Source organism: Orcinus orca, chromosome 16 (assembly GCF_937001465.1).
Source record: "Orcinus orca chromosome 16, mOrcOrc1.1, whole genome shotgun sequence".
Classification (NCBI taxonomy): domain Eukaryota; kingdom Metazoa; phylum Chordata; class Mammalia; order Artiodactyla; family Delphinidae; genus Orcinus; species Orcinus orca.
This window is the reverse complement of record NC_064574.1, coordinates 33,134,881-33,158,986: the sequence shown is the minus strand read 5'-3', so window position 1 is coordinate 33,158,986 and position 24,106 is coordinate 33,134,881. Positions and strand designations below refer to the sequence as shown.

Here is a 24,106-nt window from a genome sequence, read left to right as displayed (position 1 = left end):
ACAGTCTTAGTCCAGGGCTTGGCAAATGTACTCACCTAACGAATGTACTGCCATTAGAGAGGCGAGAGGAAAGGGGAAGGGGAAGGGTCCCACCATGGCAGGATGAGGTGTTCCTTCCCACCTTCTTCCCCACAGATGATCTGGTCCTGGGGGGTAAGGCAGGAAGCCAGAGGCTGAGAAATGTCAATGGGAAGAGTGGGAGAGAGAAGGAGAGCTCAGCAGTGACACTCCAAGTAGCAGGGCGTGTACTTATTAAGTAACTGGTCAATAACTTTGATATGCAGATTTAAAATTTTTCATCTGTGTCTCACTGTTATATTTCATTTAATTTTTGAAATTCAGTATCCACGAAAGAACCTAAAAAACTAGCCTGTCTCCTCTATTTTACGTGCAAATGTCAAGCAGACAGCAGCTCATCTTCAAAGAAACCCTCCTTCCCCTTTCCAGAAGAGTAATGACAATATGCATTGCGTTATTTACTACATCAGTTCTTTTGAACACTGCCTCCAGTTCATTTCAGACTTTGATTTCCTTTTAAAATTTGCTTTACTTCCAACTACAAAGCCATCTCTCTAATTATGTGGCTGTTGTGGCCTTTTGGGCATATTAAATGTTTGGGTAAATTATTTAAATTTAAAACATTTAAGTTAAATTTAAACATTTAATATGTTTGGGTAAATTTAATCTAAAAATTCTTAAGAATTATTGTATGCTGTTCAGTTACTAGGGAATGCACTGCCATTCATGCATGCTGCACAAAGCAGGTGTCAGCACTCACTCAGCATTTACTGTGCTCCCACTGGGTGTGAAGCATGGTCCTGGTGGAGTAAATCCAACCAAGAATGAGGCTCTGAGGCATCTAGGCTGTCTTCCTCACTCCATCCTGGGAGGAAGGCATCCAAATCATTTTAAAATATTTTTATTCTAATATAAAGTAATCCATTTGTTCTCTAAGACATGAACTTTTCCGTCAGCTCTATCCTGTTGCTGTTGCAGTTGAAGGGTTTTGTTTTGCTTTGATTTTTATTTATGTGTAAAGAAACCTGCTGCAATGATTTCACAGATGAGAAACAGGCAGAGAGATACAGGGGTTTAAAAAGTTGCACAGCTAGTTAGTAGTGAGGCTCACACTTGACATTGGGATCCTGATATTTCATTTCTCAGATAGTTCAAGGATCAGTTTTGGCTTTCAAACAACTCCTTATTTTTACATTGGCTCATACTATTTCTTAGCTATTTGTACCCACCATTCCCTTGACCCATCTCCAAAAAAGGTAAACGTTTCATTAAAGAATTTCTAATTAACATTTATAGTACAAATAAAAAACATTATATCATGAAAAAAATTATTTAAATTTACCCAAACATATTAAATGTTTCTTCACCAGTATACAAAGCCAATCACTTCTTTTCCTGATGCACCTACGCATGGACAGAAGATGGATCTCTGATAACTTGGTCAGTTCCTGCTCAGTGGAGCATCCTCACGGCTATATTCAAACCCCACTTTATTCTACCTGTTGTTAGAGCTCAGACCTGTAGGGCTCTCAACTGGGCACTCTACTCTAGGGACAGACTGGGGACGTTATTTTGTCAGTGATTGGAAAGTGCTACTTGCATTTAGTGAGTGGGATCAAGGATGTAAACATCCTACAGTGCACAGAACAGTCCCATATATCAAAGAATCATCCTTCCCCCAAATGCCAGTAGTGCCCTCCACCCACAGAGAGCAACACTGGTTCAAAGGATTCTGGAAGGAGTGGGAAGTGAATGCTGAATCCCACTGAATTGTAATAGATTGATTTGCCTTGAGCTCCCCGAGGCACCTTTGCTACTGATCCCTGCATAGTGAATGCCCTTCTTGCTGGCACCTATTTGCACCATGCTTTCCTTCCTTCTCAGACCTTGAGATGGCTTTTTTTTTTTTTTTTTTCCTCAGTAAGGGCCCCAGTCCTAATGATTTTGGCATTATATAAATTGGGTGGAATTTCCCTTTTTATTTCAATATGCTTTCCATCATGAATAGATTTCTTTAGGATTTGCAAGAAGAGAGAAGGATGGGGCTTGATGCCACAATGCTCTTGCATGCATTGCTTCCAGGTCATCTATTCACCAGAACATCCATTTGTTAAATTTTTTTTTGACCAAGGAGAGAAGAGATAACGTATAGATATTTGAGATTCTTATAAACCTAAAACTATTTTTATATCTTGAGGAGTTATAGAGGTTATTTGAGTTTAGTAATCCGAGACAGTCAATTAGCATGGAGCATTTGAGATTAATGGCTGTGTTCTGAGATTAATGCCATTGGCCGTCAGAAACCCGGATATTTAATGGGGGTTTCTTCCAGCGACTCTTCTGTGCCTACTCCTGCGGCTGATAAGTGCACAGCGGGGTTTGACCTCTGAGGCACATTTTAGCTTCCATCCTTAACAGGTTCCCTTTAATGGGCTTGACGTTTAACTCTGCCTCCTTCAGGCAGCAGCATCAATAGCCGCCCACTCTGCCTATTTGTCCAGACTTTCTTTTACCAGCAACTGCTAATTGGGGGGATCTGTGGCTTCAAGGCTGTACAGAGCTGAAAGAAATCTACTCTAAGACAATAAAAATATGGCGAATTATCAGGATTCAAGGAAAGAAGGAACATGTGGTTTGTATGGTCTTCTATGTTGCTTGGAGGGGAAGCTGCCCCTTTCTCAGGGCACTGCATGGCACACTCCTAAGGGTGACCCGGCTGCCTTGGTTTGTCTGTTGGAGGCTCTAAGAAAAAGTCACGGGCATGAGAACAAGGTGAATGGGAGGAGGGCACACTTTGGATGCACTGACTCATCTTCTTCATGACAGCAGTCAGAGGCCTCCCAAGGTCTCTACATGGGTGAGCTACCAATTTTAGTATATTAGGGTTTGTGGTCCAAGGATGTGGGGCACCACTCTGCTAGGCTGCATCTTCCTGCTCCAGATCTCACCTACCTTTCCTTCATATCCTCTCCTATGCCTCTCATTCCTGCCTCCCCACTCCATACTTTGTGGAGGAATAGAGGATTGAACAGGATCACTGGATGGACAAGAATAAGTCCTACCTCCAGCCCCACAGGCTGCAGGATGCTGATACCTCTGCATCCTGGCTTTTTTCCTGATCCTGGAACGTATCAAGAATGTTCCCTCTTCAAAACCTTTGCACTTGCTGTTCCTCCCTGTGGAACATGCCTTTTCCACATATCTGCACAGTTGGTTTCCGTACAACCTTCAGTTCTCTGCTCAGATGTTACCTTCTCAGTGAGGCCTTCTATATTAGTCAGGATGGGCTAGGGTATACTACTTGACAAGCAAGCCCCAAATCTCATAAAACAGCAAAGGATTGTTTCTTACTACTTGCACTCTGTCATACTACAAGTGGATCTGTATCATCCTTGCCCTTTCCCTGGAAGCCAGGCCACTGGGGCAGCCACTACCTCAATACTGCTTAGTGACTATAGCAGAGGGAAAAGAGCACGGTGGAGCAGACAGTCACCAGGAGAGCTCTGTCACTTCTGTTCACATATCATTGCCAATGTTAAGTTGTATGGCCAAACCTGATTTCAAAAGAATGAGGAAGAAAAATTCTCCTGTAGGGAGAGGCAGAGATTACTGGTGAACATAATTCAGTCTGCCATACTTTCCTTGAGCACACTATTTAAAATTACATTTCCTTCACTCCCTAGACCCTGGCTGTCCTTATCTCCCTTGTCTGCCTTATACTTTCCATATAAACCTACTAGTACCTAATAATATATGATTTGTTTGTTTATTGTCAATCTTCTCCTACTCAAGGTTTTTTGTCTCTCTTGTTACCTGGTGTATCCCCAGGGCCAGCACATGGTAGATACATTTTAAAATTTTTGATGTTTTGTTTTATTTGATGAGTTTTACTTTCAAATGCACATGTAAATGTGTGTATTACTAGGGTGACCACTATTCACTAGCATGACTGGGATGTTTGCCCAGGAAATCCCCAGTTTGTGCCTATTGTCTCAATTAATTATTAATAGCACCCTTTTTCACTCTCAAAAGGGCCTTGGGTTACACAATCCACTGTGTGAATACATGAATCATGATAAATTACATATATAAGCTGATGCTGGAGGAGGGGGCAGATATATCTTGGTCAACAGTGAGACGTTCCACCACACACACCTGGGGTGGGGCAGGGGGGTTGAGTTTGATGCCAGAAATAATCCCAGTCTGTGGTATAAATAATGTACCTACAGACTTTTTTTTTTTTGCTAAACGTTCTGTGGATTTATTCTACTGTACTCCAAGACCATCCTCTTTTCCTTTCTCCTCTTTTTCATACCTGGTATTTCTCCTACCCCCTTGCTGTCCAAGAACCTTTTTATTACTGCCCTGCAAGTGAAGGGCCTCAGTTCACTCTACCCCATCAGCAGCTTGCTTAGATTCCTCTTTCTGGTTTCATCTGACTGTCCCCCTTCCCTTAAGGTATAACACCAGCCCTGTTACTTACTTCCTATCTTATTAATAATGTAAAATTAATGACAAGAAAAATCAATCAGCTTAAGCCTCCTTTTGCCTGATGGTTTATACATTTTAGAATTTGCAGCTGTTCCTTTAAAGGACAAAAACCACATACAAGGGAGCCCAAGGAGGTGTGGACATCAAGATATTTAATCCCAGTTAACACCTCAAAGGATGGATGGTCTGGTCAGGTGCTTTTGAAACCACAGTCTAGGTCTGTACTTACTTACATCTGAAAGTAAAAACTGGATGAATCACCCATGCTGTCACCTTTCATCCTAATGACGAACAGATGCAATGGGCAGAGGACAGAGACCTCTAAAAGGCAACTGCTGAGAAATAAAATGAATGCTGGAAAAATACAAAAATATGTGTGACAGGTGAACAGCCCTAAAAGTAGGTGCCCAGGGCAATTAATAAGGTCAATCTCTACTGTCTGATTCATAAGCTATCTTACTTTTACCTTGGCATTTTATGTTTTTATCTAAAGAAATTAAAATGTTCTGAAAATTACAGGGATCTATAATATCCAAGTTCACACCACTCGAGATTGACAATTAACATATGTCATATTTGCTTCAAGTCTTTTTCCTATTAAAGAAGAATTAAACAATTCAATTAAAGTTGACATAGAAATAGAAATTCCTACATAGAAATTGATTCCTTCCAGCCCATTTTTATACCTTACATATATATGTATCCATAAGCAAGACAGAGTGTTGCTTTATGTGTGATGATTTTTTTAATCTTATTTTCAATATACAAAGTTTTGCTTTTTTTCACCCAACCTTATGATGTTTTACTTCTAGCCATTATTGATATATATATATATATATATATATATATATATATATATATATATATGAATGTAGGGACAGGCTGCATTAGTTTTCATCCATTCTCTTGCTGAAGGACATGTAGGTTGTGCCTAATTTTTCACTATCACAAACAAGGCCTTAGTGAGCCCTTGAGCACTTGTGAGACTTTCTCTGGAAATACATACAGGAGTGGAATTGCTGAGTTGAAGGAAACGTGTTTTCAATTTCACTAGATCCTGCCAGATCACGCTCCAGAGTGGTTGCAGCATTTACAGTCCCACCAGCACTGTCTAGATTTTCCTGTTTCTCCACAGCTTTGCCAAACCCTGATACTGTCAGACATTTCAAGCAGTATCTCATTATTGGGTTCACATTTCCCTGATTACTTGCATGGCTGAGCTGCTCTTCATATACTTATTGGTCACTTGAGTTTCCTTACTGTGAACTGCCTGTTCATATTCTTTACCATTTTTCTTTCTAGTTTTTTGTCTCTTTTCTATATTCTTTTTAACGGCATAGAAAATGAATTATAAAGAAAACAATATCTTTCTCTGACTTTTCTCCCATTAATCTCATGACTAGTTTTTTTCCAGTCTGAAGGAGATTAAACAAAAAAAATGTGAGGATGAAATAAAGACTTCATGAGAAGCCTCAAGTTCTGTTTTTGTTTTAATGGCAAACCTTCTAAAGCAAAACAACTCTCTTGGTGTCAGCTTATCACTACCAAAAAGTGATATTATGTTTCTACTTGATTTAATAATAAAGTCATACACCAAGCCTGATCCAGGGGCAGGGATCACATCCAGCTTACTGAGTCTCATTTTCCAGGCAAGAAAATTAAGATAGGACCAAGTCTCCAGAGTCATTTAATGCAGGGATTGGCAACTAGAACACAAAAAAAGGTTAATCTGCTCATTAATTTTCTCAATTAAAATCATTTTCATGTAACTATCATTTGCCATAATGAGGATGGCTGTTGGTTTTACACGTTGGTGAGGGGTTGGTGAGGCAAGGGGTTCAAGAGCCTCCCGAGCTGATTCATAATTGACATTTAGAGACCACAGGCTTGGATCCTAGAAATGCATAACAATTCTCTTTTTTACTATGAGACTGAGGATTAGCCCAAGTTAATGGGACAGAGAACCTGACCCTTTCACAGCTGGAAAAGCCATGGGGAGTTACCTTGTTCAACTCTCTCACTTTCTGGACCAGAACTGTTTAGCTCCAGTTGGAACAAGAACTGTGGTCCCCACAGACATAGAGAATAGACTTGTTGCCAAAGGGACTGGTGGGTGCGGGAGGGATAAACTGGGAGTTTGGGGTTAGCAGATGCAAACTATTACATATAGAATGGATAACGACAAGGTCTTACTGTATAGCACAGAGAACTATATTTAATATCCTGAGATAAGCCATAACGGAAAAAATATTTTTAAAATGTATATATATATATATATATATATATATATATGTATGTATAACTGAATCACTTTGCTGTACAACAGAAATTAACATTGTAAATCAATTTTTTCAATTAAAAAATTGTTAGAAAAAAAGAACCGTGATCCACTGATTATTAATAAAAAGAACTGTGATCCATTGACCCCGTCCATGTCTGGGTACGAGGAGCCCTGAGAAGGGATGACCAGGAGAGGCCATCAGACAAGGGACCTAAGCTCCTTCAGGAGCCATTGCAAATTAGGAGCTTCACAGTAACATTTAAAGCCTGTGTTTTAAAGTGTTTTTCCCCCAGGTGGTTTTTAAAATCGCATTTACATGGGATGTTTCAGCAGATTTGTTTCAAATCCTGGCCTAGATAGTAAGGAACAATTGTGAGCAGAAAAAGCAAATGATTTGGATTTGGGTTGCTATGGTAACATTACCATTTTTGAATATGGCTGTTTACTTCAGCAGCCTTGATTTAAATGTGAGCCGCTAATTAAGATGATGCTTGAAACTTTAACCTTCACTGTAAGAAAAAAGTAAGCACTTTAAAAATGATGCTTGAAGTGTTGCTGGAGACATATTTAGCAAGAAGATCATTCCCCTTTGCTGGAGAAGCAGAAACCCAATCCATTTTCCTTGAAGAAGAATGAGGGCCTACTCACAATCTGTCCAAATCCACAAGTCAGTATTTCCTAGTTTTTTTTTCTTTTTGCGGTACGCGGGCCTCTCACTGTTGTGGCCTCTCCCGTTCCGGAGCACAGGCTCCGGACGCGCAGGCTCAGCGGCCATGGCTCACGGGCCTAGCGGCTCCGCAGCATGTGGGATCTTCCCGGACCAAGGCACGAACCCGTGTACCCTGCATCGGCAGGCGGACTCTCAAACACTGCGCCACCAGGGAAGCCCCAGTATTTCCTACTTTTAAGATTTAAAGAGGAACAGAACAGAATTCCTGTCAAAACTGAGCCAGTTCCAGTGTTGACACCAGCAGTAAGACTTTCTGAGAGTGACAGACAAGGAAAGTCTGATATTTCTCTACACATAGCAGTATTTTTGTTAGACACATATTTGTGTAAACAGATTTCACTCCACATCAAATCAAAGTTAAGTACATCTATGAAGTGACAGACTGAACTGGAAACAAATACACCAGAATGTAAATATATAGCTGAGTGTTCTCCCTTCAAAGTAATCACCCTGGGGAGTGGGGGGCAAGCTCTTATTTTAAAAATGTTGATGTTGCTGAGAACATTTTGGAGCCTCTTAGAAAGTGTCTTCGCTTGCTCTGGAAACTTTTTTTTTTTTAACATCTTTATTGGAGTATAATTGCTTTACAACGGTGTGTTAGTTTCTGCTTTATAACAAAGTGAATCAGCTATACATATACATATATCCACATATCTCCTTCTTGTGTCTCCCTCCAACCCTCCCTATCCCACACCTCTACGTGGTCACAAAGCACCAAGTTGATCTCCCTGTGCTATGTGGCTGCTTCCCACCAGCTATCTATTTTATATTTGGTAGTGTATATAAGTCAATGCCACTCTCTCACTTCATCCCAGCTTACCCTTCCCCCTCCCCGTGTCCTCAAGTCCATTCTCTACGTCTCCGTCTTTATTCCTGTCCTGCCCCTAGGTTCTTCAGAACGTTTGTTTTTTTTAGATTCCATATATATGTGTTAGCATATATATATGTGTTTTTCTCTTTCTGACTTACTTCACTCTGTATGACAGACTCTAGGTCCAGCCACCTCACTACAAATAATTCAATTTCGTTTCTTTTTATGGCTGAGTAATATTCAACTGTATATATGTGCCACATCTTCTTTATCCATTCATCTGTTGATGGACACTTAGGTTGCTTCCACGTCCTGGCTATTGTAAATAGAGCTGCAGTGAACATTGTGGTACATGACTCTTTTTGAATTATGGTTTTCTCAGGGTATATGCCCAGTAGTGGGATTGCTGGGTCATCCAGTAGTTTTATTTTTAGTTTTTTAAGGAACCTCCATACTGTTCTCCATAGTGGCTGTATCAATTTACATTCCCACCAGTAGTGCAGGAGAGTTCCCTTTTCTCCACACCCTCTCCAGCATTTATTGTTTGTAGATTTTTTGATGATGGCCATTCTGACTGGTGTGAGGTGATACCTCATTGTAGTTTTGATTTGCATTTCTCTAATGATTAGTGATGTTGAGCATCCTTCCATGTGTTGGTTGGCAATCTGTATATCTTCTTTGGAGAAATGTCTATTTAGGTGTTCTGTCTATTTTTGGATTGGGTGGTTTGTTTTTTTGATATTGAGCTGCAAGAGCTGTTTGTAAATTTTGGCGATTAATCCTTTGTCAGTTGCTTCATCAGCAAATATCTTCTCCTATTCTGAGGGTTGTCTTTTCATCTTGTTTATGGTTTCCTTTGCTGTGCAAAAGTTTTTAAGTTTCATTAGGACCCACTTGTTTATTTTTGTTTTTATTTCCATTTCTCTAGGAGGTGGGTCAAAAAGGATCTTGCTGTGATGTATGCCATAGAGTGTTCTGCCTATGTTTTCCTCTAAGAGTTTTATAGTGTCTGGCCTTATATTTAGGTCTTTAAACCATTTTGAGATTATTTTTGTGTATGGTGTTAGGGAGTGTTCTAATTTCATTCTTTTACATGTAGCTGTCTAGTTTTCCCAGCACCACTTATTGAAGAAGCTGTCTTTTATCCATTGTATATTCTTGCCTCCTTTATGAAAAATAAGGTGACCATATGTGTGTGGGTTTATCTCTGGGCTTTCTATCCTGTTCCATTGATCTATATTTCTGTTTTTGTGCCAGTACCATACTGTCTTGATTACTGTAGTTTTGTAGTATAGTCTGAAGTCAGGGAGCCTGATTCCTCCGCTCCGTTTTTCTTTCTCAAGACTGCTTTGGTGTTTTGGGGTCTTTTGTGTTTCCATACAAATTGTGAATTTTTTTTTCTAGTTCTGTGAAAAATGTCATTGGTAGTTTGATAGGGATTGCATTAAATCTGTAGATTGCTTTGGGTAGTATAGTCATTTTCACAATGTTGATTCTTCCAATCTGTGAACATGGTATATCTCTCCATCTGTTGGTATCATCTTTAATTTCTTTCATCAGTGTTTTACAGTTTTCTGCATACAGGTCTCTTGTCTCCTTAGATAGGTTTATTCCTAGGTATTTTATTCTTTTTGTTGTAATGGTAAATGGGAGTGTTTCCTTAATTTCTCTTTCAGATTTTTCATCATTAGTGTATAGGAATACAAGAGATTTCTGTGCATTACTTTGGTATCCTGCTACTTTACCAATTCGTTGATTAGCTCTAGTAGTTTTCTGGTAGCATCTTTAGGATTCTCTATGTATAGTATCACGTCATCTGCAAACAGTGACAGCTTTACTTCTTCTTTTCTGATTTGGATTCTTTTAATTTCTTTTTCTTCTCTGATTGCTGTGGCTAAAACTTCCAAAACTATGTTGAATAATAATGGTGAGAGTGCTCAGCCTTGTCTTGTTCCTGATCTTAGTGGAAATGGTTTCATTTTTGTACCATTGAGAATGATGTTGGCTGTGGGTTTGTCATATATGTTCCTTATTATGTTGAGGTAAGTAAGTTCCCTCTATGCCTACTTTCTGGAGGGTTTTTATTATAAATCGGTGTTGAATTTTGTTGAAAGCTTTTTCTGCATCTATTGAGATGAAATTAGCTAATCCAACAGCACACTAAAAGGATCATACACCATGATCAAGTGGGGTTTATCCCAGGAATGCAAGGATTCTTCAGTATACGCAAATCAATCAATGTAATACATTGTTATACAATGTATACAATGTTATACAATCAACCATATTAACAAATTGAAGGAAACTTCTTGGATGTCCTCATTGGTGGCAAATCTCCATCCACAGAAGACAGAATTACCCTTTTGGAAAAAGAGGCATTAGGAGTGAAATCTGATAAATAATGTAGGTGATCCTGCAGGGTAACTGGGCATGGGTTAAAAAGCAAGGTTTATCTCCAAAAGGAAATTGCTTTTCTTTTGTTTTGCATGCTGGTTCTGAAAGTAGTTCTCACAAAGGAATTCCAAAGTCAGTTCTATGCAATAGCAAGCAGCATGGTTTCAATGTACATATATGTTCAAATTTGCTACCTTAAAGGACAGGCTAATGTGGATTTAAGTTCTGACTATTGTAAAAAAGCTCATAGTCATAGATTAGAAGTCTGAATATTTTTGTCCTGACAGATAAGATGTTGGTGAGCGTGGACTTTGTATTTAGAAGACTTGAGTTTAGTCCTACCATGGCCACTTACTGCCTATGTGACCATGGGCAAGTTACTTTACATCTCTGAATCTCCATGTCTTCATCTGTAAAATGGGAATAATAGCTCTGCCTCATAGGACTGTTGTAAGAATTAAATGATTTATTAGTATAAAACCTAGCATGTAGTAAGGGCTCAACAAATATAAGCTACTTTATAATTATCACAGTGACAAGAGTAGTACCAGAAGCAGAGTTGTTACATGTAGGTATTAAACTATTTGCCATTTAGCATCTAGGACTATTTTTTTGTTTTTTGGCCACGCCATGCGGCATGTGGGATCTTAGTTCCCTGACCAGGGATTGAACCTGAGTCCCCTACATTGGAAGCACGAAGTCTTAACCACTGGACTGCCAGGGAAGTCCCAGCATCCAGGATTTAAAAAAGTGAATTGTAAATGCTCCTGTAGGTCTTTTCTGCAGTGATAAATTAACATTATAAGCAAAGTCTAGATGAACAAGCATTCATTCCTGACTGAAAGGAACATCACTTTTACTTACTGCTCCATCCTGGTGTCAGAGTTAGTGGGATGAATCATTAGTGAACATTGCCCATCTCACAGCAGTAGGACTATGATTACAGAGAGGTCCCAAGTGCATGCTCTGCAAAGCAAACACAATCCCACTGTGGGTGGAAACAGCAGATTCCTCAGCGTGTGGGCATGTCAAACACAGAAGCCCAGGCTGGTGGAGCCCTCATCTGTCCCCCTAAGGAGCACCAGCACCAGAGTGTGGGTGGGACTGAAATGACTCAACCTCCAGGGAGTCTGTGGGGGTGGTTGTTTTGGAAGTAGATGGAGATCAAGTGAAGAGCTTCAGGGAAAGTTTAGGTTAATAAATACATATGAAAGAGAAACAGGTTACATTAAAAATTAAAAAAAAGACTGAGAAACTAGGAAGAAAAGATCTGGGTTCACAGAATGACTGCTGGCTGAGTCAGAATTGTAGTGCTGAGTTAAATTTTAAAAGGCAAGATGAGACTGGGAAATACAATGAGAACAATTATAGTAGATAATTCTTAATTTCCTTCTCTCTTCTCCCTTCTCTCACTAACAGCTGAATCTGAAGAAAGGCAAAGCTTTGCACCTTCTCTTCTGTAACAAATAACTTCAGAGAACACAGAAAACTCAGTGGAAGTGGGAAAAAAGCCATAAACAAAATTTTTAAATAGCATAATATACAACCTATGCAGAAAAGGCCTATAAACAGCAGAGAAGTGAAAGCTAAGGCTGACTGAATGACAGAAAATATGGGCTGTGAGGGGTTTAGGATGTATTTGTGTTGAAAATGTTTCTAACATGGAAACATGAGCTAGAAGGGCTAGAAGTGGGTGCAAATATGGAATTTTAAATTTCCACCTTTATAAGGATATGACAAATCCTCCCTGTGACCAAATATCTAAAAATGCTGGCTAAGATATTTTTTAAAAATCTCTTACTGTGCATGACTAAGCTGGAATAAAGTAAAGAAAGTCCTCAGAGACCAAAAGGAAAACAAGAGTGGGTGTTCCAAGAGGTAAGTGAATCCTGAGCTGGTGCCTAAACCTAGCATATCAGCTTTAATGGCCACACAGCATTCAGGACACAAAGTCTAGGTCATGGCCAGATGGGGTGCTTGAAAGGAAACTCACTGCACAAGGCCGAGAGCCCTGTAGCTCCACCCTTAGAGAAAAGATGGACTAGAAAGAAATGTGCCTTGGAAAGGGTTGTAGGAACTTCCCTGGTGGTCCAGTGGTTAAGACTCTAAGCTTCCACTGCAGGGGGCATGTGTTCAATCCTTGGTCGGGGAACTAGGATCCCACATGACATGTGGCGAGGCTAAAAATATTTTTAAAAAATAAAAAAAATAAAAATAAAGAAAAGGGTTGCACTAAAAAAACTTGTCTGTCTTGGCTTTGCTCTGAGTGGAGAGAAAAAAAAGAACCATCTCTCCAGAAATATAACCATGAGCCAAACCTCACATATATTTGTGGCCTGAGTTGAGACTATTCTGTGATCTAAAATCCTCTATGCCAGGTATTTATTTTAATATGGTTCCAGATTAATGTGCTCTCATATGTTTAGAGAAAGCAAATGCAAACCATTTTTAGAAGATTGTACTCTCACTCCAAATCTCAAAAGAAACCCTACACACAAAGTTCCATGGAATATGAGTTTACAATAAAAACAATACTCACAAAATACCCATTTAAACAAGGCACCTTTGTTGAGAGGGAGTAAAGAAAAAGCACCAGCACTAGAATGAGACTCACAGAAACAGATTATTGGAGTTAATAGAATATAAAATAAATGTGTTTTTGTTAACGAAATAAAATAGGGATTCAGAAGTTTGACTAAAGAACAAGAGACTACAAAAAATAAACAGGTAAATTAGAAAAAGAGAAAAAAAGCTTAGAAAAATGTCAAATTATAATAATAGGTATTTATACCTCAGTAGATAGGTAAAACAGAAGATTAGACACTGCTGGACAGAAAATTAGAAAATGGAAATCAGATTTGAAGATTTACTCATAATTTACCACAGAAACAGAGATGGAGAAAACAAAACAAAACAAAACTGAGATGTATAAGTCAAAGTGAGATGTTCTAACGTGCATCTAATGGGAATTTCAGAAAAAGATAATAGAGAGACTGTAGGAAAGGCAATGACAATAAGTTAATGAGTGAGAATTTCTTAGAACTGATAAAAGCATGAATTCTCAAATTTAGTAATCACAGTGTTTTGCAAGCAGGATAAATAAAAAGAATTCTGTGGCTAGGTACCAGATAAAACTGTAGATTATCAAAGGCAAAAATAAAAATCCTAAAACCAGCCATAAAGAAAAGACAGATTACCTATAAATGAATGATAATTAAGTTGACTGTTGATGTCTCAATAGCAGCAATGCAAGCAAGAAGGCAGTGAAATAATATCTTCAAAGTTCTAAGAGAAAATAACTGCCAACCCAGGGCCACTCAGGAAAAAATGAGGAAATTAAGACATTTAACTGGCCATTTAACAAAATCATAAATGTCATAGCCAGACTTCCCTCACATCCAAAGCTCATCCTCTAAGAGTGCTTAAAATGTACAATATTCATACCACCTCAGTCAATTTATGGAGGTTTTATCTTAAGGCAGAGGAATGAGCTACATAGAATTTTCATGTTTTCTATTCCTTTTGGTGATTCACTAATATAGTTCAGCTATACTTGAAATGGTATTCCAATGCTAGACTTTGATCCCAAATCACAGGTGATCACCTTAAAAGTGTAGCTTATTCTACATTTTGTTTCCCAAAAGTTTCATTCTGTAATGAATTAATTATGCAAAATCATTCAACTTCAAAGTTGTTCTAGTTGGTTTTATTAAAAATGTAGATGCTTTTAATGTTTTGCAGATGTCATTTTCTCTCTGTAATCAACTGTTTCCATATGTTTTTCAAAAATTACTAACTTGATCTTCCTAAGTCAGCTCATGCTGCTACTCTAGTGCCCTCAGTATTGCAATATTAATTGTGCAGCCATTGGCCTACAGACCAAGCACTCTTTGGGAAAAAAAGGAAAATAATTATTTTTACTCTCTCATGATATTCACTCTCTTTGAAGAGATCACATGAAAGAAGAAATATAGCTTAATTTTAAGAAAGCAAACTTTCTTTTAGCCAATGAACTATGCCAATCATAAGAAGATAAACAGAACAGAGGTTATGACTCACAAACTTATTAGCGGTAACATTTACTGCCTTATTGATTTTTTGTTACCTAAGATCCTTCTTAAATTCATTTCATTTCACATATAAATGAAACCGTTTTCTTGCATAAACCTAGAAAGGGGTACAAATTTGTAGGGGACTATGAAGAAGGAAAAAGAGGAAAATGACCTAGTTATACTGGTCATTCCAGATAACTAAAATTTTTTGACCTCTGAGTGGCAAAACCTCAAATGCATTTGAAACTTCAGCTCTTTTAAAAGGAGCCCCCCAAACCCCATGCACACAATAAATCTTTCATGCATATTTCTTTTTTTTTTTTTTTCGGTACGCGGGCCTCTCACTGTTGTGGCCTCTCCCGTTGCGGAAAACAGGCTCTGGACGCGCAGGCTCAGCGGCCGTGGCTCACGGGCCTAGCCGCTCCGCGGCATGTGGGATCTTCCCGGACCGGGGCACGAACTCGTGTATCCACAGGCGGACTCTCAACCACTGCGCCACCAGGGAAGCCCCATGCGTATTTCTGTTTTCCTATACCCTGACCTAGGTCATAGATAATTGGGTATACATATGTAAAAATCCACCAAGCTGTAACACATAAGACTTGTGCACTTTATAAGAATTGTATCTCAATGTTAAAAATATCTACACACGGGCTTCCCTGGTGGCGCAGTGGTTGAGAGTCCGCCTGCTGATGCAGGAGACACGGGTTCCTGCCCCAGTCCGGGAAGATCTCACATGCCGCGTTGCGGCTGGGCCCGTGAGCCATGGCCGCTGAGCCTGCGCGTCCGGAGCCTGTGCTCCGCAACGGGGAGGCCACAGCAGTGAGAGGCCCGCGTATCGCAAAAAAAAAAAAAACAAAAAACCAAACACACACACACACACACACACACACACACACACACACACACACACACACACACACACTCCCTGTCTTCAATAAGTCTTGAATGTGGCATAGACGTTAAGTTTTTTTTTTTTAAAGATTCCCAGATGATTCTAATGTTCATCTAATGTTCAGTTAGGATCAGCTGCTCTAAGATAGCTGGAATATGTCTTGATTAGAATAGCCATTCGCAAATATTTGTTTCAACAAATGTATGAATGAGTGAATGATGAACCAACAAACTAATAAATATCTATGTTATTCACGGTTGTAGGTATACCATTGATTGAGGCCAGAAAAAACCCTAAGAATGTCCAAAAAAAAAAAAAAGGCATGCCACATATTTTAAGCACTTTAAATGCCTTATCTTTCCTCACAACAACTCCGTGAGCAAAGTTTACTGCTCCTGATCTTTAGTTGCAGCCAACATAAATCACTTTGGCTACCTTAAGCAGAAAGAGAGGTATTAAGAAGTATAACATAATTCACATCACTGTTAAGAGAACTGCAGAGACAGACTCTAAGCTAAACTTTTAGGAATTACTCCTCAAATCAATAAGTAGAACTGAACAGCCAAAGGGGCTGCTGGAACCTAAAGAACCAGGAAGCTGCTGCTACAGATGCTGCTCCAAGCTTCTCAATCAGGAAGCTGCCTGTCAAGTCAGGAAGCTATTACTACAGTTGCCAATTTCAGAACCATGCTGCCTCTGCCATTATCCACACCAGCTAGAAATGAAGGTCCCAGCCCCATCTCTCTTCCCACATAATCTAAGCCTGAATTCAGAGGTTTATGGGAATGCATTTGATTAGCAGATCTAACTCACATCCAGAACACTAGCTGCAACAAGTTCTAGAAATGAAAACTGCCACTCTCTGTAAGACAAGAAATGATGCTAGGAGGAGGTAGGAATGGGCATTAAGTGGGCTAATTAATAGACTCACAGATAATGAAACTGAGGCACAGAGATTAAGAAACTTGGTCAAAGACACATAGCTAGTAAGTGGCAGGGCCAGGATTCAAACTCAGGAAGTGGCCCCAAAGACTAATAAGGCACTGGAGAAAATGATAATTATTCAGTGCACAGGCAGGCTCATGGGTGTGAGGTTTCCAGTCCTGACATAGAAACTTTTTTGCTTATAAAGAAGAGCAACTTCTAATTTACTATACCTATTAATCCTGACATCACCTCTAGAATTTTAAGTCTGGTAGTTTCTCATCTTCAAAATTCAAAAATATATCATTAATTTATTTGCATTTTAATTTTGGTCTAGAAAGTGTTCTTAAGTGTTTCAGGGTGGGAAGGGGGCAGGGGAGAAAGCTGAAAAAGGTTATGGCACCCACTAGTGATGGAAAACATCCATACTCAGGCTTCAATGACCACCTCCAACTCCAGCTCCTCATATTACTTCCATGGTACAAATTAAAAGAACATTTAAAAGTATCTTGAAGTTATTTAGGACTTTCTAATGGAACATCTTACTGATTCTAGTTTCATCAAAAATTTTGAGAAACTATATTGCATGCAGTAGAATGATGGTTGTTTAGCTTCTGCTTGGAAAGCTAACCATTATACAGCTCTTATGGACTGGAAACCTTGAGACTAAAACCTGCGGTGTATTCTCTGTTATCTGGAACTGTATTTCCACACATCCTTAACACAGTTCCATCTGTCAGTCTGCCTATCTCTCTCTCTCTCTCCATCTATTCACCCACCCATCCATCTCTCTATGAGAATGACCCAGATAGCAGAATAAAAACATTAAACTGTATCCAAAATAAATATATCAATAAGTACGGACTAAGGCTGAGAGGAGTGAGAAGGGTCACTTCCAAGTCATAGGATGGAAATGTTGAAAGTTCCCCACAGAGGAGAATGTGTCAGCTACTTTTTAAAGACTATAATTTGGAACAGAGACCCTTCTGGGGTGGGGGAAAGAGGAAATGCTTCATCTGGCATGACAAGTTATAAATCACAAAACTGTCAGTTTGGGAAGGGTAAATATTTGCTGAAGATTAAGTACATGGCAAAGGTACGTCATTAAATCTAAAGTGATTAAAAAGCTCAGTTTGTTACACATACTCCATCTTTAATGAGCACACAGCCTCAATAACCATGAGCTGTAGTCTAATCTATCTCCACGGTGCGGAAGGAAATGATAAATGTTTTCAGCATGACTTCCAACAAAGTGAGTGTGAATTAATTACTCCATGTGCAAGTGCAAATGGATCTGGTTAAACAAATGAGCCTACCCACCAAAGACATCAGCCAGATACTAGACTGAATTCATATATTAATCAAACGTACATCAGACGGAATCAGTGACGTGCACAGAAGTAGGACTGCTCAACACTTATATTTTATTGATAATTCCTAACTAAATTTTATGTTTATAAAAGTAATATGTGCTCAGAGCTTTTAAAAGTCAGATGAGGATAAAAGTCTGACAATGAGCAATAATACTTTGGACCATCCCTGGTGGCGCAGTGGTTAAGAATCCGCCTGCCAATGCAGGGGACACAGGTTTGATCCCTGCTTCGGGAAGATCCCACATGCCACAGAGCAGCTAAGCCTGTGTGCCACAACTACTGAGCCTGCGCTCTAAGCCCACAAGCCAAAACTACTGAGCCCATGTGCTGCAACTACTGAAGCCCGTGTGCCTAGAGCCGTTGCTCCGCAACAAGAGAAGCCACTGTGATGAGAAGCCCGCACACTGCAACAAAGAGTAGCCCCGCTCACTGCAACTAGAGAAAGCCCGCACGCAGCAACAAAGACCCAACGCAGCTAAAAATAAATAAATAAATAAACTAAAAAAAAAAAACCACAATACTTCCTTGCCTCCTCCATCCTCCTCCCCATTTCTCAGAGTCTACATTCCAACTTGCTGTTCCTCCTGGTTTTTAAAATCTTTTTATGTCTAATGACCATGATCCTGTATGATAACTTATCAGTCTTAGACACTATATGTTGATATCATTAGGCCTCATCACATACACTTACACATGCCCCTGTGCATAGAGACTTACCTTCCCCTGTTCTCTAAATACAATTATGTCACATTTTTAAATTAAATCAACATTCAGTTTTTAACTTATTATAACTATATAAAGTTGATCACTGCTTTATTGTACGATATTATTGTTTCTGTGCTTAATAGTTAATTCTCCTTTGCATTTGCTTGCTTTGCTTTGTAACTATCCCTAACTCTACCCACACCCCCCAAGAGCCTCTCAGTGTAACGTCCACATGTCCACCTGGCAGAACAGGCTTTCAGTTCCCCAGCCTGCTGAGCACTTGCCTCTGCAGCTCTCCACCCTCCAGCTCCAGGCCTGCTCCACGGCTGTTGACCCGGGTCTCCCCTTTGTTGCTCTCCTAAATTTTTTATATTATTTCTATGATGATTTCCTCTGCCCCACTTTTTGTTTTGTTTTTTGTAGATTTCTTCTGCTCCATCATTGTCTCTGTTTCTTTTGAGTTCTTTTTTTTTTTTTTTTTTTTTTAATTTATTTTTTTACGGTACGCGGGCCTCTCACCGCTGTGGCCTCTCCCATTGCGGAGCACAGGCTCCGGACGCGCAGGCTCAGCGGCCATGGCTCAGGGGCCCAGCCTCTCCGCGGCATGTGGGATCCTCCCGGACTGGGGCACGAACCCACGTCCCCTGCATCGGCAGGCAGACTCTCAACCACTGCGCCACCAGGGAAGCCCCTCTTTTGAGTTCTTTATTTCATATTAGTCTTGGTTTCTACATTTTACAATGGAGGATTTCCACAAATACCTGGTGATCTTTGGCTATGAGTTCATAATTTAAGGGTGGGGTATTAAAACACTAATTGGAAGCTCTTGCCATGGGTAGGGCTTATAGACTGGTGGCTGGTGTACTTCATATAGGGTGACTGATTTTCATTCAGGCTTTCCAGAGATGGATCCTTTCATCTCCACAATGGCCAGGGAGTGATGCATGAGGATCCTGTTTTAGACAGAAAGGTCCAGACAGTCCTCTTTGAGGAGATGGCATTTAACTGGGAAGCCCTAAATGCAACGAGGGAAGAAGCAGTGTGAATATCTGGGTCAGACGGGTTTCAGCAGAGGAAATGGCAAATGCAGAGTCCCTGAGATAGAAACAGGTTTAGCAAGGATGAGGACCAGCCAGGAGGCCCTGTGGCTAGAGCAGAGGAAGCAACGGGGAGACAGAAGGAACGACGTGCATTTATAATTTATGGAAACAATTTTCACAGAGACCTTGTCAGAGACATTAAAAAGCCTAATATCAAAATATTTAGTGACAGTTTATAAAAACAAATCTGAATCATGTTTATGGTACTTGACATCAGACAAAAAAGATCACGGTAACTTGCCTTTGTTTGGTTAATCAGGCAAGCTTACAGTTATGTGAAATTGTTTATCCTTGTTCAACCTTGTGAAGATTGTGAAAAATGAAAAATCTATACCTCATAAACACTTACACTAGAGACTCTGAATAAGATATAAATCTGTCCACACATCTTAGCTAAATCAAAGGAAGCAGTTCATGTTGAGAAAAATCGAAAGCTTAAAAAAAAAAACCAACCAGTTGCCAAGGCAACAAGAAAAAAAATTAGACAGAAAATAAATTTTCCATCTCAAACACTATCACATTCGAAAGCTGAGTATCTTCTGGCCCTGCTTTCGAAGTTTTATTTAACCTTTATTCAGTCATTTCCGGAGATGGTGGAAGAATTGAGAATCCACAGAACCCAGGCCTCTGCCAAAGCTGGGGGGTGGGCAACACACTAGTAAAAAGCACTGTAAGGGGAGGGGAATAAACCCTCTGGTTCACAGGCTAAGGCATAAGAACTACCTTCTTTACTTGAAATTATTCTGCGACTTTTCCTGTATGACACAATTTTGCAGAGAACTTCCACTTATGAGCTAGACACCAAATGGTTATTGAGAGAGTGGAAGGTCAAATAATGTGCTGGAGGATTTCCAGATCCTTCCCCTTGAACCTGTATAATTTCAAAGGGTGACTCAGAGCTGACATTAAACACCATCTATGCTCCTCAACCAGCCACCCCGCTAAAAGCCCTGCCGCCCGCAGGCTGCCAAACACGGTCCAGACTCTCCCCTTGACAGCTTTCTCCACCTGGAGGCTCCAGTGCTTCTTGGGGTCCCTGTGGCCCCTCCTCTATGAAGCCCCCGCAGGTCCCCAGGCAGAGCTGACTGGCTCACCCCATGCCCCGCAGGGTCCAGTGTACGGCACCCAGTGTCTCTTCCACATCCTGCTGAAGGCCGGTGCACAGCTATTTTCTTAGATCTGATTGTGGCTTCCTCGAGACAGGGACCCTGTCCTAGCTACAGTGAGACACTGGGCCCAACACGAGCTTGGGGAAAGTAGTTTTAGCGAATGAGACAGAATTAATTAATATACTGCTCTAGATTTTAATGCTAAAGAACAATCTCAAAACACCATCAACAAGTAGCGGGAAGAATCTGGAAAGCTGGTGGAGGGTAGAGGGAGGCAACTGTGTCTGGCCCCAGCTCAGGCCCTGGCCCTGGCCAGCCGTGTGACTGCTGAATCTCTCTCATTTTCCAAACTGAGTCTGCAGAACGCCTCCTGTGTCCTGAGAGATGGTAGCAGGTGTTCCATGAAAAAGGGACTCAGTTTTCCAATAAGTTCCAGATGGTGGGGTCAAAAGCATAAGTCAGGTCTTTTTACCGTAGGCCTTTGTGCAATAGTGTCTCACCTGGAGGAGGATGGAAGGAAGCGGAGCAGGCCAAGCCCCTGAAAACACTGATTCTCATTTTCATTACTGTTGCTCTTCTCATCCATCTACACTCTGTAGATTTTTTTTTTCCCATAATGACGATAGATTATTTTTCATTAAAAAAAAGCTATTTTACTAAAATAATGAGTCAAATTAGAATGTAACCTAGTTGGATGAGCCTGTATTTATTTTTCCTGTATTATTATAGAAATGACCCTTTTTCTAAAGTTACACTCTATTAGTTTCGCTATCAAAATAATTTTTTTTAACTTTGGAAAGTTATATTTGAAGAAAAGCACTCACAGGATAGGAGAAACTCTCACCCTGGGTACGGGAAGCCTCCACCATAAACCTTCCTCCTGGCAGGCAGCTCTGTTCCGGCCTTCTGAAGGCTTGGGCTTAGAGGGTAGCTCCCGATCTGCTTTCCCCAAAACTGGCACTGCGTTCCTGACAATGAGGGCATAAATACCACATCTATGAACACACGCTTAAGCAGATATCTGCATTCCAAGGGTCACAAAGATGAAGGGAATCAAATGTAAACACACGTGAAGTTTTGTCTCCTCAATGCCAAGGACAGCAGGCACTTCTTAGATGAATGGGTTCCAGGCAAGAGAATTATAGGACCACTCAGGTAACTGAACATAGCCCAAGGTTTAGACAAAATGGAAATGATAAAGATGCAAATCCAAACTTTAGCCTCTTTCTCTTTTCTATAACTATTTGTACAGCTAGCTTTTATATAACTATTCTGTGTGCGTATGTGTGTGTGTATTTCTCTCTCTCTCTGTCGCTATCTCTCTCTCATATCTCACACACACACACACACACACACACACACACACACACACACACACAGCACAGGATCTGCATTAGATGGACTCTGTTCAGGACAATCATTTATAATAACATGGTGAAGCAGAGGCCTAGAGATAATGCAGATGTCACGAGGTCCCCAACCAGAGCTGAGCTGAACAAACAATGTTCCCATTAAGGTATTTTAAAGATCAAGAGAAACAGTTTTTCAGGGTTACAGGGGTGATTTTTCTTCTTACCAATGAAAAATCTCATTTAAATGAGTATCATTTAAATCCTTTAAGACTCTAAAGAGAAACTAGGGACAAAACTCAGAGGAATCTGGAGCAAAAAACTGAAGAAAGGAAGAGGAGAAGCAGAGGAGCCTATTTTAGGACTACTTTAAGAGGAAAAAGCAAAAGTACAACACTGTAAGGTGTGTGCACCCAAGGGCACGACAAATGGGGAGCTCCGGGTGTGACAGGAGGACAGACCCATCAGCCACATAGCACTGCTGCAGGAAGGCAATGACCACCTTGTTCCAGAAATGTAAAGAACAGCACAGCCTTGGACAGCTGCCCAGAAACCTCCTCCTGGAGAAGCAGATCTTCTGTAAGATTCTTGAGCAGAGACCTAGGATTAATGGGATGTTACGGTCTAAAAGATGTTAAAGTCTAAGAGATCTAAAAGATCTCATCCTGCTTTCAGGATGAGACTGAGAACAATACTATTAGTAAACAGAATGGCTCTATGCTGGAAGAATTCTAAGTCTTTTCAGTGATTTGGAGTATAATATACCCACCAGCCATGCTAATCTCAAAAATGTAAGCAGTGGATAAGAGAAGCTTCAGTTAAATATCATGAAATACTATTCTACGGCCTAGAGCTCCATCTAAGCTCCCCCTTCACACAGGGAGAGTAAAGGAAACCAAGGCAGGAACACATGCAGTTTCCACTCTACCCAAGAATCCTTCAAAAATGTGGAGAAGTCTCTCCTAGGCTCACTTCCATTACTCTTACGAAATGAAAAAAAGAAAACAATAGGGGGAGAGGAGGACAAGGAGCATGAAAGTAATGCATTGTAAGAAAAGAAAAAGAAAATATAACAAAATTGTAAGAGTTTCTCTCTGAGTGGAAGGATTATGGGTGTTTATCTTTTTCTTCTTGTGCTTTTTTATATTTTCCAATCTTCTACAGTAAACATGTAAACAAGAAAATGTTTAAAGAGAGAGAGAGATCAAAGGGACTAGAGAAATCAAATTGAGACAACTCAAAGGAAGCGACACAACTATTGCCACTTAAAAGCAAATGCTGGGCTTCCCTGGTGGTGCAGTGGTTGAGAGTCCGCCTGCCGATGCAGGGGACACGGGTTCGTGCCCCGGTCCGGGAAGATCCCACATGCCGCGGAGCGGCTGGGCCCGTGAGCCATGGCCGCTGAGCCTGCGCGTCCGGAGCCTGTGCTCCGCAACGGGAGAGGCCACAACAGTGAGAGGCCCGCGTACCGCAAAAAAAAAAAAAAAAAAAAAAGCAAATGCTTGCTCTGTCTCAGGCAGTGTCTCTGTTCATCTTCCTGTTTCTTCAAGGACAACAGTCATTTGTCAAATATTTATTAAATGTGCACCAAACGCCTGACCCTGGATGGAGAAATGAAAGGTGGGGGTGTTGTCCTCAACAAACTTGCAGTCAAGAAAGACTCAAAAGAAATAAAACACCAAGAGCACTATAAAATGCTAAACCATGTTCTTTTGATGACAGTTATACTCAGAGCTTATAGAGAACAGAGTCAGAGATGCCATAAAGAGTTCACTGAACTGGGACCCCAGACCTGGCTCCTAAAGGAAATGCGGATTTGGATAAACTCCCGTGGTTCTCCACAAAATGATCAAGGCTAGGTTGAAGTGTCTCTG

At 40.3% G+C, this 24,106-nt stretch overlaps 1 protein-coding gene across 8 annotated transcripts in view; it reads right to left on the bottom strand.

Moving 5' to 3' along the window:
* Positions 1-24,106, bottom strand: part of SHLD1 (shieldin complex subunit 1) — a 97,252-nt gene that overhangs the window by 10,914 nt on the left and 62,232 nt on the right. Inside the window, exon 3 of one of the 8 annotated variants that reach the window (XR_004486840.2) lies at positions 11,590-11,691. The exons of 6 other annotated variants lie outside the window; for them this stretch is intronic. Coding sequence is in view for 1 of the 2 variants with exons in the window: in XM_033440293.2 (XP_033296184.1) it covers positions 21,728-21,851 (124 nt within the window). In the remaining variant the exon portion in view is untranslated. Of the gene's footprint in view, positions 1-11,589; positions 11,692-21,727; positions 21,852-24,106 lie in introns of all 8 variants that reach the window. One more of the 8 variants, XM_033440293.2, reaches the window with a different exon arrangement.